At 41.9% G+C, this 23,882-nt stretch overlaps 1 protein-coding gene across 3 annotated transcripts; it reads left to right on the forward strand.

Moving 5' to 3' along the window:
• The first annotated feature begins 1,214 nt into the window (after positions 1-1,214).
• Positions 1,215-15,286, forward strand: LOC111233194 (homeobox-containing protein 1-like). 3 transcript variants are annotated; one of them, XR_002665586.1, is made up of 12 exons: positions 1,215-1,563; positions 2,805-2,915; positions 4,219-4,648; positions 4,977-5,062; positions 6,715-6,825; positions 7,993-8,217; positions 9,159-9,315; positions 10,945-11,027; positions 11,751-11,846; positions 12,200-12,318; positions 13,242-13,571; positions 13,782-15,286. XR_002665586.1 is itself a non-coding variant. In XM_022760952.1 (11 exons), the coding sequence occupies exons 2-11, from the start codon at positions 2,834-2,836 to the stop codon at positions 13,386-13,388; spliced, it is 1,536 nt and encodes a 511-aa protein (XP_022616673.1). In that variant the 5' UTR covers positions 1,215-1,563; positions 2,805-2,833; the 3' UTR covers positions 13,389-15,286. The 3 variants fall into 3 exon arrangements, 2 of the variants coding, with proteins under 2 accessions (XP_022616673.1, XP_022616674.1); XM_022760952.1 differs by having other exon boundaries at positions 13,242-15,286; XM_022760953.1 differs by lacking the exons at positions 12,200-12,318; positions 13,782-15,286 and having other exon boundaries at positions 13,242-13,362.
• The last annotated feature ends 8,596 nt before the right edge of the window (positions 15,287-23,882 follow it).

The raw sequence follows: 23,882 nt of genomic DNA on the forward strand, positions 1-23,882 counted from the left end.
CATATAAGGCACAAAGGCTCTTTAATATAGTACTTATTACTGCTGCCTTCTTGGCACAGGTTGAAGGGGAGGGAGGAATCCTGAGCAAAGCAAACATAGACTCATTCTTCAGCTACAGTCACTAGTGGAACTGGCGATAGCAAACACCTTGACTAACAGGCAGGAGAGGTATAAGCCTCTTTTAAACAGAGATCCCTCTAAATTGCCATTAAGGAGGCCCCCTCATTATGCCACCTTTGCTTGTTTACACTGAATCAAACAAAGCATAATGCCGTCCCAGTGTGTGATTTCAGATAGCACGCCGGTACCGAAATCAGAGTCGTGACGTGCAACACAACAGCATCTGTCCTCTTATGGGCCCTCCCTTTTACACAGATGATGATCTGGCTCTGTGACTACCTCCGCTGCCGGAACACCCCCCCCCCCCCCCCCCCCCTTATTCCAGGCTTGTACCTTTTGTACAGAACAACATTCCTGCCTTGAGCAGGCAGTATAAAAGGGGTTAGATTGCTAGACATTATTTCACACATGACCCCTGCTGCTGCTCAGTGTACTACAAGTTAAATGTAAGATATTCAAATAAATAGTTTCACATTTTGGTAAATACCCTCATGTGCTCTCTTACTGGGAATAAGATGGGAGGAATGTGTGTGAATATGTGTACTACAAAGACGCTGGATGCTCATCCCATTATAGACTTCCAAGATTACAGAGAGCCACACCAAAATCAATTGATTTTAACATTAAGGACCAGTCGTCTTGGTTATCAGCTATGACATTATCCAGCTTCATGACAGAATGTAGCTGGAGGGATTTAAGGTGTACACAAACAGTTGTATTATCATAATAATAATAATTATTGTTGTTATTACAAAATTATTATTGATATTTAGTCATTATAATAATTGATGTTGTTTACTTCCTATTCTTGTAACTTCTTCAGTAAATGCTTGCAAATGAGACAGGCACCTTACATCTGCAAACAGACCATAGACTCTACTGTATATAAAGAGACAGAGCCACTTATGTGTTGGGTGGTGCTGCGTCAAGGTAGATATATTTAGTGACATGTTTTCCTTTATCAGGCAAAATAAAAGGATAAACTATTTAACTGCTGAAAATAGAGTACAAATAAAAGCTGTTTACAGTAGATATGTGTATGAGCGTTGTTGTTATTTTAATTTCCAAATACTTTCGTTAAAATGCAACCTATACTCTCATTTCGGCGCACTGGGTGTTTAAATAGAGCTATGGTATATTTTATAGTAGGTACAGTATAACCGGAAATCATTATTATAATTTTTGCTTGCTTGACTGGTGTCGGGTGAGGGGTCATAAATTGAGACAGACTCCCCACACTTGCATACACTATTTCCCCACTGCACAGCTGAAAGACAATATGACCCTGCACCGTTCACCCTCTGGTCGCTAGTTAACAGTCAGCTCCGGACCGAGGAGTTACTTTCTGTAGTGGAGTCGGGTGGACCGACACTTCCTCTACAGTTTTCACCATCTTCCCTCTCCGTCCAGCCGGCTGCAGCTATCTCTCCACAGCAACGGGAGGTAAGAGAGGGTGCTCCGCGGTGGGACAATCCGGTGCTAGCTATCAGCTAACTTTGCTAGCTAGCGAGCTAACTCGTTAGCAACTGGCTGAGTTCCAGCCCCTCGACCTAACACAAAAAATGTTTGCTTGCATCCATGTTTAACCGTAAAGGTTTCGTAGACAGCAGTTCGTCTTAAATACTGTTATACTGTTAATGAAACCTCCAAGGTTTAAGTTTTAGGTAAGTTGATAACCGACACTAGACAGACTGTAGTGTCAAGTTGGCCAGGCTCAATTGTTGTTTCCTATAACCTTCAAAATAAAAGCGTACTTCGCCTACACGGATCATTCTCCCACTAAGAGTAAGCTACAGAAGTGAAACTAATGGAATCAGCAGAATCCTTAGATAAAATTGCTGTGAAACTGTGGTGAAATTTGTCTCTGGATGTTTTTAGATTTGCCAGAGGGTTGCATCAGAGTTGAAACAAGCGAATTTATTGTTAAGTTTATCATTCATCTAAGCATATGCAATTTATTCTCTGGAACCAGCTGTTAAAATATGAAGATTTACTGCCTTACCTTGTTCCATAGCACTGTAAATTGAATATCTGTGGAGTTTGGAGTGTTGGTCATATCAATTTGAGGACAACATCTTGGGCTTTCTGAAGTTGTGAATGGGATTTTTCACTACTTCATAACATTTCACCGAGTGAATGGTTAGGCATTTAATTGAATAAAATAATGAGCAGACTATCATAAATGGAAATGATTGTTAGTTGTGGCCTTAGTTAATATGTCTATGGTCAACTGAAATGACAAAGGAGTCTTAAGAATACCCACTATAAATCCAGGGACTACATGTGACATTGTGCAACAGGGGGCAAAACGTCCATAGGTTTATTTCTCAAAAATAATAACAAGTAAGCTCTAAACTCTCTGCTCTTTCAAAATATAAACCATGCAAGATTCAAAACCCGTTTTTTTTTTTTTTGGGATGCCACAAAATACTTTTATTGTGAATGTTATATTCCAGTACTTCCGCTTTGTATTTGCCTCGCACTGGCCAGCTTAACACAACAAAATAGCAAGCAGCTATGGATGTGCGGCTGGTGCTCAGGGGAACCACGCAGAGTTGATGGTGTTAGCTTAGCCAACATTAGCCTGCTAGCGAGTTAACTGCCGCTGCAGGTTCGCCAGCATGCTAATAGAGGAAGCTTAACCGCAGCACACTGCAGCAACTCTCGTGTCTTTCTGTGTAAAGGGTCCAGCCGAGCTGAACTCCGCTGAGCCATGCGACAGTGGTGTGTCCCCGCTGCGACCCCACGCACTGAACCACTCCCGGGGCGCCTGTCTGTGTCACCCCCTCCATCAGGTAAGGCTGCCTCAATGACGGGACATCGTTTTACTTACTTTTAAAGCCAAAACCAGCTCGTTGCTTTGTTGTGAATCTTTTGGTTTTGCACAGAAAGAAGTCGGAATACCAATATGAGAACAGTGGCTGACTTAAATAACTTTGACTCTGATGGTTGTCCGTCTGTCCCGTAAACATAACATTTCAAACGGGATTCTCGGCAAAGATCTGGCAAGTTAACTCTTGTCCTGCTTATCGACAAACGTACATACGTGACAGTTTTGGACTTGAAGCATCCCGGTAATCATTGTCCTCCTGGTGAATTCGGCACACATCCCATTTAACAAAACCAACTTTTTATGGGCAGGTGGTCCTGCTCGTTGTAGCTCACCACTGTTTTTAGTGGATGGCTCTGCAAAATCATGAAAATATACCAATGCCGATTGAAGAGTGGGTTTTAATACATTTGTAAATCGCATCAAGTTGTGTGCCCCAGGTGTCATTTTTCAATTAGGCAAGGTCATGTCAAAGTGCTAGGTTTTCTAAATGAGTTGCATGCAATATTTACTCTTTAATCTGTACAATTACAATTTACGCTCCCCACAGCTCTGCACAGGACACACAGGTATAGAAAGTAAAAGTATGGATGGGTATGACTAGGCTGAGGGGACCTGATGTTAGGCTATGTATGCCAGGGTGATCTTACTTTAATTCCACCCTGGACAAATGGAGCAAGGTTAGCCCCAACTGTCTGTGCCAAGTGTTTTGAATCAGTGCCAAAATTTTGAATGACCCAAGGGTTCTTCAGAGGAGAATGCAGTCTGTTTCTTTTCCTAAGTTGACTTTTGTAAACCAGCCTTGTGTCAAGTCAGAGTTATTTGATGTAAGCATAACTAAATAGTTCAGTTATTTGCAGTTAAAGTGTTGTGTTCAAGAGAAATGGACCCTGACAAAGGAAGGGTAGTGTTTGAATTCGGCCTTGCATGTCTTTTTTTATTTGTGTTTTCATCTATTAATAATTCTTTCGTCATTTATCAGTTTGTCGGCAGGTCCTGTAAAAGTCTGCAACTTATTCTCTAAATTTAAGGTCTTTCAAAGGTGCTGAGTAGAGATAAATATAGCAGTATATGTCCTGGTAACACTTTGTGAAGTCTTGGGTTGCTGTTTATCTGGTGAGGATTCAACCCAGCCACGCAGACCTTTGGTTTATTAATAGAGCTACAGTTGGTTCATATTCACTTACAAAATTGGTGTTGTATTTCATTCAGAAAAGCCAGTCTCAAGTTCACTTTGGCAAAATTTACACCCCTCATTATGTATGCAGATGCCAGAATGGAGTGCTGTGAGGTGGAGCCACGCTACACCATTGAACAGATTGACCTCCTGCAGCGCCTACGTTTATCCGGCATGACCAAACCTCAGATCATCCACGCTTTGGAGTCCCTGGAGAGGCTCGACCCAGACCACCGCCCGTCGCACTGTGACTCTCACCCGGCCCCGTCCAACAACACCCCCACCACAGCCGCCCCAGCCCCATCCTCATCATCATCCTCCTCCTCTTCCTCGCTCTCCCTGGCATCTGCTACCACGCAGACCTCCGGCCTGGACGGCGCCGCGCTGTCCCCAAGCCATAGCTACGAGGCGTCGCCTCCGCCCCTGTTCCCTCCCAGCGTGGCCGTTCAGAGGTCGTTCAGTTACGACATGATGGGAGAGGAGGAGTGGGACCTGGAGGAGAAGGTGGAGGAGTACATGAGGTGAGAAGGAACAGGGGAGGAAGGTGGTGCTAATTGTTAAGAGAGAGCCAGAGATGAATTAGTGCCGAGTGAGGATGAGTTGAAGAGAAAGACCAAAAGAATAGTAGAGACAAAGAGAGACTATTATAACATCAGATAATAACAGCCTCTGTCCCCAGAGGTGCAGACTTGTTCTCCAGAATTTTAGTGGAGTTAATTCAGGTCAGGTGTTCAGGGATGGCTGAAAAAAGAGAAGCATCAGTGAATAAGGTTAGTCAGAGCAAAGGCTTGTGCTTTAACCACAGTGTAATGGTTCTTATGCCATGATGGGGTTTTGTTGCTTTTACAGGAGAGACAGCAACCTGGTGAAAGAAGAAATCAAAACTTTCCTCAACAATCGCAGGATCTCTCAGGCAATCGTAGGCCAAGTTACAGGTACCCTGCTTTTCATTACAGCTTATTCAACTGCCTCAGTAGCAGATGACACATGTCAAATGTCACTCGCTGGCAGTCATGAATAGTGCAGACATGTGGGGGTGTGAATCTCATCCTTCAGTTTGATGTTGATTCAAACAAGATACATAATTGATTCTTGTTTCATTAAATAGAAAAGGAATTATTCAGTTCACTAAATAATATTATGAAGTATAACTGGACATCAAGCTAACTGGTCATGATCAGGGGCCCTGACTGAGTATGCAGCTTTATTTGAAAATGTAACCTGCAATAATTTGTACACATGTTACAGTCTCCTGCATGTATGAAAATGATTAAAATGAATGTGTAAGATAGCGGATGTGTGTTTAGGTTCTTTTGTAGAACGAAAAGTCTGTATTTTCAGGAGCAAGGAGGAGAAACGTCCACTGTGCTTTTACTGACTTTACAGTAGAGAATACTAGAGCTGCAACCATTTTCATCACTGTTCAATTTGCACATTATTATTATTTTTTTATTATTTTTTACAATGAATTGATTCAGCACTTCTAAATGTCTGAAAATAGTGAAGAATGTGCATCATAGTTTCCCAAAGCCCAGCGACGTCTTCAGATGTCTTGTTTTGTCCTTCCAGATTTTCATGGAACTACAACACGAGAGAAAGAAAAGCAGCAAGTTGTTTCGAAACATTTTAAAAATGATTAATTGATTATGAAAATATTTGGTGATTATTTTTCTGTCGATCAACTAATTGATTAATTGACTAAATGCTTCAGCATTAGGGAATACCCTCCGCTGCAGCGCTGGTGCCAGGAGAACTGTACCTTTATTTTGAAATTAAACAGGACTGTTATTTACCTGGTATGAGCTGCCTAAAAGTTAAGTGAAGTGGTGCAACTTCACTTAACTTAACTTTACCAACAATTCTGATAAGTGGTTAATAGTTTAAGACATTTTCTTGCCATCCATTCATTCACTAGTTCCACACAATTTGCAGCTTTTCTGTTTTTATATCATTTTATTTAGAAAATCGTGAGTTCGAGAAAACTGTGGTTCATTTTTCACCATTTTTGGACGTTTTATAGATAAAAAAAATAACAATGATACATTCATAGTTGCAGCCTTTTAGCCTTTTAACACAAATAACTATACATGAAATTATACAACATATGGTTCAATGGTACAACAACCCTTTTGTCATCACCAGTTTTATTTGATGAATAAAATATATAAAAGAGGCTGCTCAGTGTAGATGTGACTCTACTGGACTAAATATGTTTTCAGGCTGAACTTTTATAATAATAGATGTAATAAAACTAAGTAATAGGCAGGTTGCTATTGGTAATGCACTAACAGGGAAGGGCTTGTACCTTTAACTCAACCTCTAAACAATAATGGAGCTACAATCACAAGTAGCTCAATGTTCACATCAGCAAACTTTTTTTTCTGTCCTCCCTGGAAAAGGTTTTGCATTAAATTGCATGTCCTTAATTTAAGTATTGACATAGGGCTGGTTTCATTAGCTGAAACAGTAGTATTACACAGCTGGCTCACAGCCGATCTCCATAGTACAGATGCTGTTGGTGCACCGTGTAATAAATCAATGTCTTTAATTTGTTAAGATAACATGTCCTCCTGCCTCACGCACGCAGGCATCAGCCAGAGCTACATCTCCCAGTGGCTGCTGCAGCAAGGCCTGGAGATGAGCGACTCCAAACGCAGAGCTTTCTACCGCTGGTACCTGCTGGAGAGGAATAATCCAGGTGAGACGGGTTGTAGAGTTAGAATCAGACTGTGTTGCAGAGCAGATGAGTGGAGTATACAGTAGATCATTACAGGGATGATGGATGTGAGGCACGGGAAGACTAATGATGAGAGAGCTGATCAAGGTTGAATTTCAGGTTAATGATAACAGATTACAGATAAGATACTGCAGGAAGGAAGACTTGTATTAAAAAGATAATATTTCTTGTCTTTCATGAATGTGAACCACTGCTTGCTAACCTTCCCCTTCCATCTTTACCCCCCCCCCCTCCTTGCATGGTAAACCCACACACCTCTAATTCCTCACGCTAACTCCATCCTGGTCCTCGAGGGCTGTGAGGTCAAGGAAGGACACGAGACAAATCTATAATTTCAGAGCAAAGACAAATGATAAAGGTAGTCCTGTCACAGGAGATGCTAATCAATAATATTAAGGCTTCTGGTTTGGAAATGAAACTTTAGTGGGTGAATGCGGTTTGCCTGTGCAGGCTAGAGTAACAGCTTGGGTCGGTGTTGACCTCTCCATGTCCTAGGATACAGGTGTACATCTACCTTAAAAATCTGGTATGGTTTTAAACAGCTGGACCATACCACATTAGCCGATGATGCTCACAGCTTTTATTGGTTTGTGTCAGACGGTGTGCATTCACAATAAATCATGTCAAAAAGTCGCAGTTTTTACGTTACCAGCTCTGTAAAACACACAAAGCCACTGATGGACCATCTGCTGTCGCTGCTGCCTCCCTTCATCTTAATCCTTTATTTTTTCTTCCCCGCCCACCCAAGCTCTTCCTTAGCTCCTCTGTAGTTCTCAGCCCTGATGCTGGAGGTACTCTGGTGCTGGTTTTCATTCCTACATGGCTAACAAGCAGGCTATTAACAATGATACTAACATTAACTACGTTTCTCTGCAATGTTTCAAAACCAATGCGGTCACAATGCTTTGCTTCTGACGGAGGCTCCTATTGACCTGAACAACTACACTTGAAAGAAGCAGTCAAAATTTTGAATTGGCAAATGCATTTTTAAAAAAAAAAGTTTATTATGATTGGAAATTGCCAGACAGGTCTACAGGAGTGTGTCAGTAAACCCAGTGAGCCCAAACCTGTCTACAGTCTAATCCGTGGCTGTGGCCTGCCTGACCATTGGTTTTGTCCCGACTGAAGGGCTGAGGTGGAGTGAAAGCCAGCACAGCGTGAGTCCCATGCCCAGGGCGAGGGGAGGGGACAGAGACGGGACGGTAGCAGGGGCAAGTGGCAGCCTCCCCAACATCCTCCCAAACCCCAACACCAACCTCAACCCCAACCCTGTGTGGAGCAGGCAGAGAGAGCTGCTGATGCACTTGCTGCCGTGGTACACTGCTGCCGCCGCAGCCGCCCAGGCCCAGCCAGGTAACCAGTCCCTCCCTGCCCTGGCCTCAGCAGCTTGCAGCAGGAGACGCCTGCTCATGAGCTGGCCTGCATGCCATTAAACCCATAGCCATTTTCTCAGTAGAGAAAAACTAGAGGATTGTACCCCTAATGCTAAAAGTGAAGTGGCTCCATACTATTGAAATCCTCTTGACTTTGCTGTATTCACAGCAGGTTCTTGCAGGCTGTTACACTGACTGTGTTCAGTTCAGACATGGTTTAGTTTGAATATAGTGAAGCGGCTTAGTGCAGGTTATAAGCAACGTTTATTAGAACCATGGATGGACCAGACCAATAAACTAATATCAGCCATTCTTTTTGCCGATATTAGCTAATTGCAGTTATTTCTGTATCAGCCTGTATGTCAGAGTCTCACTATTCTGTACTATTTTCAGCATAGAGTGGGAGAGGCATTTTAAATTTTAATGATGCAACCTGATTTAGTAAACGAGTGGTTTGACTCATCGACTTCACACACACAGTGGTGGATTTACGAACAATTGGTACAATCCAAACCAGGAGCTCATTTCCTGTGACAGACTACAACTGTTCACTTTTATGATGAAACAGACTTTGACGCTGTGTATTGTTCATGCTGCGTTCACTGGAGATGGGAATTGTTGCTGACACAACCTGGTTGCAGTTGGCTTTATTTTAGCTGAATGTTTGGCCAGTAAAACTGAAGCAATCAGTAAATGGTAAATTAATTATTCGAATATTATTGAGGCCATGGACAAGCACCACCTGTGTTTGTGTTAGCTGGTCCGCACGTGATAACTAGTTGTATGTCTCTTACTTTGCAACTTAAGATCCAGCTTCTGTTCAACTGGTGCAACGGCAGCTTGAGTCCAAACATGATCACTTTCATCTTTGTTTCCACAAACTCGCAACAGTTAAATTGTTCCATGTGCTCCCTTCTTCAGGTGCCACCTTATCAATGCGGTCTTTGGTAAAGGAGGAACCTGATTGGAGGACGGGGATCATGTCTGGTGACAGAGCAGGGATGGTTAGTGGGCCACTGAGGCTGCGCAGAGGAAGCAGGTTCACCTGGAGGAAGGAGTGCCAATCAATCATGGAGAGGTGAGTGTGGAGAGTGGAGAATTCTTCTTTAATATGCCATTTGACTCAACTTTAAAGGAGGAAGCTCTAATCAGGAGCCCAATGTTCGAACCCTAAATACACTAACTTTCTTCATTCTAGCCACATCTAGTCAAGTGAAGCAGATTTTACTGTATATGAAATGAACCTGGGCTGTAACTATGATCTGATGCTTATTTTCTATTAATCATTTAATCGTTTGGTCAGTGAAGTGTCCAAAAATAGTGAAGAATCCCAATTTTTCACAGTCACAATTTCCTACAATGTGACATCATTATTTCTTTTATTCACCCCTGTAGTCAAAGCCCGTTTTATATTCAGTTTTCAATCACATAGGATGAAGAAAAGCAGCAAATCGTCACATTTTATAAACTTGAATGAATGTTTCACTTTTTTTTTTTTTGCATGAAAAAGACTTATTTTAGTATTAAGTTTTCTCTGGCAAGATGGGATTTGTTGATGACATTTCAATGTTTGTTTTGCTATAAAAGGCAAACAAATGTCTCACTTACAGATTTGAGTTTGTGTTTTGCACTAAACTGTAAAAAAGCCGAGCTTTACAGAAGACTCCCATGAGTTTGAACATGTCAGTACTTGAAAAATTCAACCATCAAGTCCTCATGACTGTCATTCCCATACGATGGGAATGTATTATATGAGGTGAGAGTCAGTAGTAATAACCTCCTTTAGTGTGTTAGTGTTGTGACTTCCTCTCTTTTGTGCGGTGCAGAGGGATTTGGCTCATGATGCAGTTTTTTTTTGTTTTTTTTTTCTCTCTTTTTTATTCGGTGTATTATGTCCCCGCTTCTCTGTCCCAGACAGTCTTCTCAGAAGGATGCAGAGAAAGAGGAGTAGGCATTCCTCTACCCGCGGCGTGCAATTGATTTCTCTATTACATGGTTGCTGTAAGTATAGGGTGCAGACCGGCCACTCGCAGTAATAAGACCACACAGGGCCTCAGACAACACTCACCAGCAGTGCCCTCCGATTACGCAATTCCACTGCAGTGCTGATCCTTATGAGCTAGTTTAGACCCAAGGACGATAAAGTAGAGGTGAAGATGATGTGGCATGTGTGTGTGTGTGTGTGTGTATTTGTGTGTAAGACAGAGTGAACAGGATAGGGCAACCCGGAGGGTAAGAGGATAAGAGAGCTGAAAGAAATTAATCCCTGTGTGTTTTGTAATGTGAGATAATGATTCTTTTTCAGCCATGAGGGGATTTAAAGTATGTAGACATGAGTAAGGGAAAACAAAAAAAGAAAAAAGATTTTTACCTGGATACATACATTTCTGTTTTTACCAAAGATTCCTCATATTTAAAGGCTTAAGAAGAGATTTAAGTGTGTAAAGCTTTAATTGCAGAAATTAATCGACTTAATGCATCCATTAATCTATTCCTTTACAGTGAAGCCCTCTCCTGACGCTCCTCCGATGTATAAATATTGTCCTTCCTCTCCTCTGGTTCAATACAAAGACTAAAAGTTGATGAGGTGTAAAATGAGGGCGTAACTAGCGCTGCTCAGACTGGTGCCGTCTCCTAATAAATGTGGAGCCTGTGATGTAATATGATTTAACTGTTTCCAATACTGTGGCTGTTTTGTCTCTTCCAGTTTCTTCATGGAGAACCAGTATCCGGACGAAGCGAAGCGAGAGGAGATCGCCAGTGCCTGTAACTCTGTCATTCAGAAGCCAGGTACTCTGAGGCGTTTTCACTGTATCGAGGCCCGTTCCTGTCAGAAATGACCCAGGGCAGCGGCCAAAAATAGCTCAAAGTCTGCTCTCCCACTTTGAATAAAAATGGCATTCTGCATACTTGATCTCAATTAGTTTTGATTAATTGATTAGTCAGTCAGGAGATTAATAATACATTAATTAATGATTAATAATAAAGTCTGTTTTGATGATTGATCATTTCAGTCAGTAAGTAAAAATTCCAGATCTTTGCTGTTTTCCAGCTCATAAAATAAAAGGTTTGCTGCATTTTGTTTTTGCCTCATATCAGTGTAGATATTGTGTTTTCAGTCTGTTGAGCAGACTAAATGCAGTTTGACCATATGTTATTTTATTTCACATTGATGTGCAAATTGTCTTGTTTGATACATACCACTGTAGCATTAACCTGTCACCCCAGTACAGCAGGGTTAAATGTGTGTTTGGAAGACATGCAAATATATACAAATAAATAAAAAATAATACGTACCTGCAGTTCTTGTTAATCCAGGTTGAGTCCTGATGACACATGTGGTGTGAAGTACTTCTGTGTACTTCTTTTTCTTCTTGTGGTCCAGCACTGGCACCTCCCAGTGGTAGTGTCTTAAAACTGTGGTAAACAATATATTTATTTTTAATGACAAATGTGTTTCTGTGCTGTTCGCTGTCGTGATAAATGACTGTAATTTTTTGTCTGATTACTCAGGTTGTAAGCTGTCCGAGTTTGAGCGCGTGACGGCGTTGAAGGTGTACAACTGGTTTGCCAACCGCCGGAAGGAGATGAAGAGGAGAGCGAATATCGGTGAGGACCTGATAACTTACTTTACATGCAGTAGGTCAGTGGTTCTCAAAGTGGAGTCCTTGAGGTGGTTCCTTTTATTTTCACTATAACTCCGTCCATAAGTAACACACTGACAGAATGCGTGACTGTTCTGGTGATGGGTTTCAAACACCTTCTGTAATCTTACCAGATGAAGGTCCGTGGTCTAATTTGTGTCACTTTAAGGGTTCCTTGATTTGAAAAAGTTTGAGAACCACTGCAGTAGGTGGATTCATATGAGGAGGTTTGTCTCCGTCAGTAGACGCTGGACAGTTTGCATGTACATTTATACGTCCTGTGTTTCCAATCTCCGCTCTCCTGTTGAACACAACTAGAGGCTGCCATTTTGGAAAGCCATGGAATTGAGGTGCCAAGTCCAAGCTGCCATTCAAATGGTGAGGAGGGAGAGATGCACGAGTTCGCTGATCAGGTGACTCATCGATTCTCAGAGCAAGTAAGTCGACATGGAGACGCTTGGCAACTAGTGAAGAAGAAACAAAAAACAGACGGACTACAGAAGTAGTAGTAAGATTCATAGGCTGTGACCATGGTACTTTAAAACCGTTATTTCAAGCTATTTTTAGCAAAGAGAATTAAACCTTTGGACTGTTTTCACATCACATACCACATACGTTTGCATTCATGTGATGCTGTTAATACAAGTCCAGGTTCTAAAAGACGCTCTAAGGAAAGAAATGGAGTCACCATGAAGCGATGATGACTTGGTGAATAAAAGAAGGAAAACACATCGTCTGTATAATTTTTGTCATGTGATCGGCATTTTGTGACGATCCGCCATGTTTTAATGTTTTCGTGCAACATTTCCAGGAAGTTGCGTCATGATTGGTCAGATGCATTCCTGGCGCCAGTGAAAGGTTAGAAAATGGAGCATGGGGTCTTTTCCACAGAGTGAAATTCTGTTGTTGGTGTGAAAGAGCTCCCTTTCCGCTGTGTAGAGACCTTAACTATTAATGAGACCTTTATTCCATTTAGGTGTGGCAACAAGCCATGCTAGCGAGATATATACGATGCAGCCATAATAAATAAAGGTCTGTGGCAGGTGATCATAAGAGCCAGAGTCTACTACACGGAGTACAAATTGAGGAATTGCCAGAGGTCATGAGGGGCCACAACAGAAACTCGAGCCAGCTGTTGGCTGCTCACAGCAGGCAGGACGACATAAACGCAGTCTGTAAAGAGCCGCTTCGCTAACCTTACGAGCTGACCAAGCCCAAACCTGCAAGTGGGGACCTGAAGACTGGATTATTTAAAGCCTCAAAAGGCTCCAAACAAACTACCGACAGGATGTATCTAATAAAAATAATACCGAAATCCATATATTTTTTGCTCATATGTCTGCTGTTTATCTTTCCACAGGAAGACACATCTTCCCAGAGGATTGTTGACCAACAAGACCCCTCCTCACTGGCTACTACAGAGGTGGCAGCCCTGCCAAGCCCCACCCCTCAGGTCCTGGAACAGAAAGAGGAGGATTCAAAAAGGGAGACTGTGGATGAGGAGTGACCAAAGCCAGTGTAATTTCGCATCATCATATTTGATTTTTAATCAGATGAAATAGGAAAACAATAAGTGTCTCCTCCTCCTCCTCCTCCTCCTCCACCACCACCCACATAGGGCCTCTGTGGCCTTTGACACCCAAAAATCAAAGGGATAAGGGTGCTGAATCTCGCTGAGGTGCCTCTGATGGTAAGGAGGCCACTGTATTTATCAACAGTAATCCTGCTTATATTAACGGCAATATACAGTATATAAATATATATATATATCAATATATATAGAGCATTCCAAGATGGTATTAAAAAGCCTAAATTCCTTAGAGGGAGAATTATGTAAAGGATACCTCGCCCATTTTAAGCTAAGCCTTTTCTGTTGTCTTTGCTACATGCCTTCTTTTAGCTTTTTCAGAGTGGTTGTTTGATGGACTGTGGTGACACGAACGTGCTGAGCCTGCAGGTCAGGTTGTGCTTGGTGGGGATAAAGTATGATATCAAGGATCTGGTTTGTGGTGACAAGAATTCCCTCTCTGCTTGCTCGAATGTCTTTGACCCCATCTGGTTCGTAAGACTCTTAACCTCAATCAATCAATCGATTGGGCAAACAAGTCGATCAATCAACGAGTGCTGTTGCTATCAAATCCGCAAAGCCCTGAGGGACAACTGGAATCTCAGGTAATCCCAAAAAATGGTGGATAAAGACGGTGAAGAATTGCACCAGGTTTCTTTTGTGTCTTAACATATGCTTTGTTTTCTTCATCTTAACTGTATTTAACCAAAACAGGATGTGTTATTTATACCTTTTTATATTAGCAAAACAAGCCTAGGACAATATATATCATAGTGTCTCTTTGTCATCTTGTCTTCTTTGTTATACTGAATGCTGCTCTTTGGTCATTTTTGTAGTCTACCCTCATTTCACAATCTGTCTCAAACCTCAACTCAGCCAGTGAAGCTAGACTACTTACATAAGTCTACTCTGATTTTTTTTTTTTTTTCTTTATTTCTATATCTCTAACGTTTGAAAAAAACGCTAAAAACAAATGTGATCAAAAAAAAAAGAAAATTATAATGTGTTGGCCTACATGCTACAAGCACCTTCTCTCCTATTGGAATAAGCTAAAGCTTAAAGCTCTTGTAAGTTGTTACGACTGCAAAGCTGCACTTCAAAGTGGATCTCACTATAATTGAAAGAGGGGAGAGCGACACAGACTATTACCTGCGTTTGGACCTAGACATGTACATAACCCAGAAAATATACAGGTCTATGGGTGCTTTCCTTCAAATTACAGTAGCAGTATATAGAAACTGTTATTCGTCAGACTTGAAATATGAATAGCTGACTTAAACTCTGCATCATGTAGTCCCTTATATTCACTGGCCCAAGGCCTTGGGAGTTTACTCCCTTAATGTTCATGAAATGGACAAAGACGCTTGTTCTCAAATGGCCCCCCAACAGGGCGCTACCATGTTACCTCCTATTGCCAAAGCTATGCCAAGGTAGAGATGAGCTACAGAAACCTGTGCTTACAGGAGCAGGATATGACACAGTCACAACACTATAGATATACAGTACGTAATAGATAGTTTATTTGCTCAGTACAACACTAGCCAACTCTAGCTTACCTCAGAATAACTGTGTGTCATGAATGTGTTACAAGCTGACTGTCATGAAACACTGTGACAGCACAGCAGCCATTATTGTGACTGTTTATGATATGGACAGTGTTATGTAGCATTTATGACGGTGGGGTTTGCCCTGTGTTGTTAACGTATAACTCACCTCAGACAGTTCACTCGTCCGGCTTTGGACAGGAACTCCCCCCAAAGCTGCACGCTGTTTCTGATGAATATGCTCCTCTCTATCTGCTTTTATCTGACAATGAGAAAATAACGATAATAAAAGTGTAAACAATCAGTCTGACACGTCTCGATTTCTTTTCAGTGGTTTAAGGAACATGCAGCTGGTGTCAACATGATGAAACCTGACTCTTGGGTCGCCAAGTCGAGACAAGTTAACACCTCACCCTGTCAGCAGATGCTAGGTAGAACTGAATTATTCAGTTAATAACATACATCAATTTTTTTTTATCACTTTTTTTATTCAACACTAGAGCAAATGTCTTGTTAAAATGATTTCTGCAGTGAAAGCTCTGATGTTTTCTTATGAATTCAGTGCTGATCTCAGGAGAAGTGCCAGCGCTGTGTGGTTGTATCTGGTGAAGCAGACGCTCAGCTGATAACTGAGGCATCTGAACAACAGGGTGAACAGCTCTGTGACCTCTATGTACAATTAAGTCTCTTATTGCCACCAAAACTTTGAATCCTAGATTGAGTAAACAGCTGTTTCATGAGCTCATGGGGTACATGAATTGAGTTCTACCTGATATGATGGAAGCATGTGCCCCTTGCCTTCCTTTTTTCTATGTAATATGAATATAGGATCAAAGTTGAACTCATTACTACCAAGTGTCTGTGTTACCCTTCTCAAATTAGTTTTATTTTGAACATGAATGACACGTGAATTTCTGAAATTTTAGCCAAACTGCCACTAAAAAATCTACATCTTTTTTTTATTTTTTATAAAAGGGTAGTAGCTGACTTCTCAACACACGATGGCGGCATCGTCACTCCTCTATAAATCAAAGAAATGTGTTTGCGTAGACGAGGGTAAAATGTGTGAGGTCATTATGGAGACAATGAGCTTGTCTGAATCAGGATGTGTACGCGTCGCTGTGATATACAGCTGTAATGTGATGAACTGCAGGAGGAGACGGTATCAGGTAGCGAGGGCACAAAATGACAAGCAAATACAAGAAAATGTGAAATGTCATTAAAAGGTGTGGTACGTTTCAGGAAGTAGTCGGCCCTTGACGGTTGCAGCCTGAATTTAAAATGGATTCACTTTTTTCATTTACTTCTTGTCAGTGGCTTCAGATTTTCTTTAAGGTTGCATAAACAGGTGGTTCCACCAGGAAGGACCGGGTCTTTTGTCAGACACTTTTCTGTTACAAGTTTTGCTCTGTGTTGGTTTGGCTGTGTCCTCGTACGACCTGTGTCGGTTGCTGTGTAAAATACATAACAACAACATAACATTATACTGGTCCCAGTGATGTAGGCGACGTTGACTGTAACATTAACTGGAGCTTCTGCTCAGACATGTACTGTTTTCTGTTAAACTGTAGACGTGCGGTTCCTCATAAATCATGAGCAAATTAATTTGACCAATTAACATGAATTAAAGAAATTCATATATTTTTCACTTTCAGTTTTCTCCACTTTAGTCTCTTTTACAGAAGTTACCTGGCAAGATTTCCCCAGCGGCCTCTTTACATTTAGTGTTATTATTATACTTTGGTCTCTTTGTTCACACTTAAGGCTCTAAAGACTAGGTTGTCTTTTACATTTACAGTTAGCTAAAGCTACAACTGGTTATAGAGTAAAATGAATTTACTCCAGGTCCCTCATTATTCCAGCATTTGTCTCGACTGTGTGCAGGTGTTCCTAATAAAGTGCTCAGTGAGTGGAGGCTGACTGACTTTGTGAGTGACCATTTGTTGCATAAAAGCACAGAGTCTTCACATATTTCCGGCTGTGTTGCTAAAAGTTTGATTTCTAACCGATAAACCCACTTTGACCAAACCAGAAATAAATGATACATTAGTACAGGAAACTAATGTGAAGTCAACAGCACAGAGACTCTGTGGAACCTGTGAAGTATATGCTACCAAAGCTGCGGGGGGTTACAGTGGAGTAATGAAAGGAGCTTTGGGAAAATCCCTGCAAACTCAGATGGAGGAGTTATTAAAGAACATGTAAAATATATGGGTTTGTTCCCAACGAATGAATGCAGAGTCTAAATATTCACCATAATTTACAGAAGCCTGAACTAAATCACACATGATTGTGATCAGCACAGGAATGTTTCAGGTATTTTTTTATTAACTTTGGACATGTAAGGACATGTTGTTACATATTACACTGAGACATTTATTGTCATTGCATCCTCAATTTCAGAACATTTGCTACGTTTCATCTCTTCCTACTGAGTCCAAACTTTTCATGTGTGAAATTGGGTGAAAAACTGAATCAAATTTAGAAGATTTCTCAAAATGGTGGAAAATCACAAGGTCAAAATGGAAGTTGTTTTTTTTTTTCTACATATAAATCTTCCACAGAATCGAGAGAAAATCAGGAGTTTTCTTCCAGCTCGTGCGTTTCAGAAGTTACAGGCAACAAAAAAAATATGAAAGTTGTTTTGAATGCACCAAGTTTGGTTGCTGTGGTGATGAGTACGTGTGTGTGTGTGTGTGTGTGTGTGTGTGTGTGTGTGTGTGTGTGTGTCACAGAGTTCTAGACTCCAGTGACACCACGACCTCCAGAATCTCCCTGCAGAACGGTCACACACTCTTCAACCTGAACACACACTGTTTATTTGTGTCTTGAGGATCGACTGTGTTTGAGCGTCTCAAATCTATCGCTGAACTTATAACTGTTATAAAACTTTACGTTCCTCGCTTCGACCGTTAGTTACACCTGTTCTGTATCGAGACATACAGCAACAAAACACCCATATATGAGCGGGCTCTGCAGACCTGCTGGCACGTCGGCTCCGACAAGTCTCAGGTAAGACACCACTGTAGTTTCCACCAAAATAAAAACATCAGGTAAAGCCTCATAAATAGTTTCCTGTATTTCAAAACAAAAACACGTGATTTCCTGTGTGATGTTTCGGTCGCACCGGTGGCTGAACTCCTGAGGCTTCAGCAGCAGAAACAGCTTCCATCTGCAGTGACTGCAGAGGACGTGACTGAGCTGCTGGTGGAGCAAACACACACTGAGAGTGAAGTGAGTCACTGACACACACACACACACACACACACACAATCCTACACTACACTTGAGCTTTGAAGGCTCTGGGAGTTTGAGCTGGAGGACTTTGAGGAGGACGAGGCCAAACCTCTTCTCAAGCTGGTGAGACTGTAATCCTGAAAACACTCTACATCAGTAGATTGTTACTTGATTTCTCTGCTGTAAATATGTCAAATCTACTCATCACACCTCATTCCTTGTTTCAGGTGTGGGGGGTGAACACCAGCATGAAGGTGAGGGACGGTGAGTTTGAGGCCAGGAGGCTGCTCGGCTCACCGGGGACCATCCCTCCTCAGTTTCAGTGAGTTGTATTTGACGCATTTATCATCAGTTTAAAGTGCAGTGGTTTTAAAACAAACTTTGAATGACTGTAACCTGCAGACATCCCAAGATCCTCAGCCAGGCTCAGAAGAACGCCAGGAGCCTTACAGAGCAGCAGCTGGAGGCCCCCAGATCCAAACTTCTGGGCCCATGGGCGCTGGTGTTGGACGTGGTTCCAAAAGTCCCGCAGAGCCTCTGGTTGCCTCCTCCAAGCATCTCCTTCAACACGCCCTCGCAGCAGCTCAGCAAAATGGCTGTTGGGATAACGAAAGCAGTTCAGGACCAGGTCTGAACCAATCAGAGAACCTGACTCGGCTGAGCCTCCCTCCCAATGAGGAACCCTCTACCATCACTGCCGTCAGAGAGGATCTGCAGCCTACACCCAGCCCAGAGCCGGACGCTGCTGTGGTGTCATCTCTGCCTGAACCAATGACCTCCGGTGATGAACCTCCTGCCAGCATCGGCTCCAATCAGCCAGCGACTCATCTAGAACCAGAGCCCACTGTGGTTCCCGCTCTGACCCCTCATGGGCTTCAGACCTGGATGTTGAGGACGTGAGTGAGGAGCAGAGAACCAGACCCTGCTGTGGTTTCAGCTCCATCAGCTCGTCTCACCTCACCTCCTGAAGCTCCCGTCTCTACTGCAGAGCCGGATGAGCCGACCGTCAGCCAGCATCAGGCCAGAATGAAGACTGAGGGTAGAATCCATGTGTTCTTTAAGTGGTTCAGAAAAACTTTCTGCTGCTGTTTTCTGCCTGAAGATGCAGACTGAGACTAATCCTCAGTTTGATTTGTTTTTATTTTTATTGTGTTTTTATTGTCATTTTCAGTGAATTCTCTGCTTGTGTTTGTTTCTTGTTTAGTTGTTTTAGTGCTATAAACATTAACTTCATCATTAATTTTATTATTATTATTGATTGTTCCCATGTTCTTTTTGTTCATTTCCAAAATGATAAATTAATCGTTGCATTGCAGTTACTCCTCATCAGGCTGCTTCATTTATACTGAACAAAGGCAACATGAAGTGAAGACCATTCATCAAAATATTTTTTCACAAAGACATTTACAAACAGCCAGGAGCCCGTATGAACAAGTTATATGGACTGTGAAATAAAGTGTTGATAGTTCTCCCCTACTCTTTTCCCCAAACTTCCCAACGTATAATTTATTTGTCTTTTCCTCTGAAATATCAAGTTATTAGTCCCTTGTTCCTTGAAGTCTTCCTTTGCATCTACATTAAAGTATCAGTAGAAACGAGTATTTCATTGGCACCTGTAAATCGTGGGTTGTTAAGTTATAACCTACGATGAATATGATTAATTGTACTGAGAGCCTTATAGGTGATGCCGTATTTTCATCAGACTAACATGCTGTCACATTTCCAAAGAAAATCTTTTCCAGAGAAAAGATTTCGTCAAATGTTGCCAGAAAATCATTATATAGTCTCATATTTATGTTTTTCCAGTTCGTTAATTGATTTTCAGTTGAGCTGCGTGCGCAGAGCGACGGCGATGGTAGAATGCAAAAAGGTGAAATTAATATGTCTGAGGAAATTGGCATTTGGAAAAACATTGGTGCTTTATTGCCTGTGGACACATTGACTGATGTAATGTAATGGCATCGTGATAATTTTCCCCCAAATCCCTCAGAAAGCTGTTATGTGCTGAACGTTTGGCCTTGAGGCTGAAGTCTGGAGCTACTCCAAATGTTTTGAATTCATTAATTAAATGAGCATATTTCTGGGTGTGTGTGCGTGTGTGTGTGTGCATGCGTGTGCGTGTGTGTGTGTGTGTGTGTGTGCAAAGGTGGGTCCATGTTCATATGTATGCATGCTTGCAGACTTAATCATGCCCTTTACAGGTTATATCCTAGTGGAATACAAAATTCCAAAGTGAAACATTTCCTCTTTACCTGTAATTCCTTTTATGAACCACATGAGGGAGACATTGTTCACTGTTGCTTTTTGAGCTCAGAATCAGAAATACTTTGGTATCTCTGGAGTCACATGCAGCTGTTACTACTGTGTCTACTTGCAGAAACAGTGTATACACCTATTTTTAATTCAGTATTTTAGAAAAGAATTATTGTGAAAAATATGAACCTGCAAGATTTGTTATGTGCACAAATGACAAACTTGAAAATCACAGTGAAAGGTTTTTTCAGATAACTCACATTTGCTTTCGCCTGCTCAAGCTGGTTTATAGGATGAGACAATATGACGAGTGTCAGCAAGTGTCAGAAATCACGCTGACTTATTTTACAGCTCTCTGTTTTTTGTTTTTCTCTGTTGTCTGGCGCTCCGTGAATAGTCGTGTTGCAGTAAAACCGCAGCCATCTGGTATGTTTAACAGCCTGAAGCAAACTCAGTATCCTACAGAGCAACTGCATTTGAATGTGCATTTGTCAGGTTATTTCTGCAGTGCAAAAATCTGACCTGGGCTGGATCATTGATGGGACAAAAAAAATGTGAAACATGGCAGGACAAAGACAGAATAACAACTCAAAAATAAACTAAGCAAAATTAAATAGAGTAAAAGTTGCACTGAAATCTCATCTATTTTTTGCTCGTATATCCATCTTTATGTCAGACAAAGTGAAACACGCCAGGGCGAAGTTAATATGTGCAGTCAAGCTGAAGTTCAGGATTATTTATGACATCATATGGGAATGACATGCAGCAAAGGGCCATGGGTTTGAATGTTCTTTATGACAGTGAGATGAAAAGATTGACACCTGACTCATGCCTGTGTGTACGCAGAATGGAGCTGAAGTTGGGAGATGACTAGCCTAGCTTAGCATAAAGACTTGAAGCAGGGGTAAATAGCAGTTTGAGCTCTGTCCAAAGTGGAAAAATAAACCTACGAACATCTCTAAAACGTACAAACTGATGCATGGATGGAGGACAGCTAGCACTGAATGACTTTGATACTGATGAAAAATTTTAAAACATAGTTATAATGACCTTCTTTTTTCTGTGATTTCACAGAAAATTTTTGGATGGTTCTTTCTGACGGACATTGGACATCATTCTGGCTTTGGAAAATGTAAGTCCCAATGAATCTAAAAATGTGTGTATCGTGTCAGCGTGTTCAGATTTGACTGACTTATGACTCTGAATTGCTACAATTTGTGTCTAAATTGTAGCAATTGCAGTTTTCTAGCAATTTTTTCTGCCGCTGAACGTGGTGGTGGTGGTGGTTACTTGATAAGAGCTTTGACACTGTCAGCTTTACGAGACAGAAGTTTGTAATACACCCTCTGAGCAGGCTACGTCTTCAGGGCAGATTAGAGGCTACAGTAAGTAGCTATCAGAAAGTGACGACACAAGTCGGGGCTAGCTTGTAAGCGTGCTAACTTCACTGGAAGAAAAGACGTGATAGAGACAAGAGTAAACATCGGCATTGGTTTCCACCTCTGGAGACAGCTTTTGAGTAAAGGAATGAAGTTTGATGCTCAACTCGCAACGTTTCTTCTACACTGATAGGTAAACAGCTGTTAATGCTAACGCTAGCTATGTAGCAGTAGCATAACTTGCAAATAGCTCCTTTAATTGCCTCCATGCAGCTGCAGCTGTTGATCATGCTGATAAGCAATCAAACTACAATCATCAGCTTCCTGTTGTTTTTAGTGCACCTGCATGCACCTGGCCATTTCATGACACATAGTAGTTTTGCCCCATGTCCCTCCTTCTGTGCCCCGCCCCCCTGCAACTCTCCCTTACAGTTTGAACAGCTCTGGTATACAGCCTAACTTGGAGACTAGGTGGAAACTGCACCAACTCTACAGGACGCTCCAGCTTTGCACAGATATATATGAGCGAGTGGTATGAACGAACTCATTTAACTCTTGGGAAAAAGTCTTTATTATTCCTTTAAGATATGGCTTTTGAATATATTTTATCCCTATTTAATGACTTAATGACTTTCCTCTGCCCAGTTCCCAGTGAAATACCAGCAGAGAGGGCTTAATTACTTTGGTTCAGTACTGTGTGCACACTCACACACGTGCTCGTCCTGTATACACAAACCTGATTCAGGCACAAACATACGCACCAAAACACACAGACACACACACCCTGGCAGCACTTTGCACAGGAGCCCTGCCCACTCACACACACACACACAAACACACACACACACACACACACACACACACACACACACACACACACAAATAAACACGCCACAGAGGTGTGTTTTGGCAGCGTCAGGCTTTGAGACCAACGTGGCTCTTCTATCATTCATTCCCTCAGAAGTGTTTTTCATCCTCTTTTTTCCCTGTGGAAAACAGAATTCATGACCCGTCACCTTTTTTGCTGACTGCACAGACCATCCGCTGCCTTGGTAAACGATTTCCCAGCTATTTTAGTTGCCTCACAAAACACTTGATGACACAAGTGGCATGAAAAGTATGCAATTCAATTTGTCAGTGGTTATTACTTTGTAGCGTGGACAGTTACAGTTATGTTTTGATTACGGGCATTTTCTGTCGAGTTGGCTGTCACTGTTTATTTCTTCCCTTTGGCGATCCATTAAATGTCCCCTCTTGTCTGATTAAATTTCATCTCATTGCAAAGCTCACCTTTTAGCGAGGTGATCTTTTGTGCGGGCGAGAGAAAGGAGGTGAGAAACGAAGTGGGGGGAGGGTGTTACACCGAGGAAGATAAAGGGAGGAAGGGAAAGGTTACCTTCAGACTGTCAGCAGACTGAAGAATCTGTGTGAATGTGAGAGTAAATTCCATCTACTCCAGTGCCCTGACGTCTCTTACAGCATGTGTGCATACAATGTCGGTGTGTGTGTGTGTGTGTGTGTGTGTGTGTGTTTTAAAGAAGGCCGCTGCACCAGCCAAAAAGGTCGTTTGCCCTTGAAAGACTGACACAAGAGTAGATGAGTAGGACCCTTTTTACCATGTCCTATTTCGCAGGACAAATAAAAGAGGGGAAGAAAAACACACATACACACACACACACACACACAATGACACGCTGTGCCCTGAATCTGTCAGGGCCTTGGTCCCCCTTCTTCCAGTCAGATAAGAATTTCCACAAAGGACTTGTCGCAATTTCACCGTTTTTTTTTTTCTTCCTTCTCGACTTATTCTCCCCATAATTCAGAGCATCTCTCAGCAGCACCTCGCAACTTCTCAAATGAACACGAGCAGGTTCAAATAAAAATGAGCAAAACTCGTCTCTCCTCGGAGGCGTCTCCTCTGAGCTAGTTATGTGTTTTCCTTTTCATTCTCTCTCACTCCCGCTGTCTTTCTCTCTGGCCCTCGTAACTTTCTCTTTTTTCTCTTTACTCATCATCCCCCT

The sequence above is a fragment of the Seriola dumerili genome, unplaced genomic scaffold, assembly GCF_002260705.1.
Source record: "Seriola dumerili isolate Sdu_G_001 unplaced genomic scaffold, Sdu_1.0 BDQW01000378.1, whole genome shotgun sequence".
NCBI classification, from domain to species: Eukaryota; Metazoa; Chordata; class Actinopteri; order Carangiformes; family Carangidae; genus Seriola; species Seriola dumerili.

Excerpts from the sequence above, each read along its gene's own strand:
- LOC111233194 (XM_022760952.1), top strand. The coding sequence starts at position 2,834 with ATGCGACAGTGGTGTGTCCCCGCTGCGACCCCACGCACTGAACCACTC. Across the intron at positions 5,063-6,714 it reads AATCGTAGGCCAAGTTACAG|GCATCAGCCAGAGCTACATC; the intron begins GTACCCTGCTTT and ends TCACGCACGCAG. Across the intron at positions 11,028-11,750 it reads CTCTGTCATTCAGAAGCCAG|GTTGTAAGCTGTCCGAGTTT; the intron begins GTACTCTGAGGC and ends CTGATTACTCAG.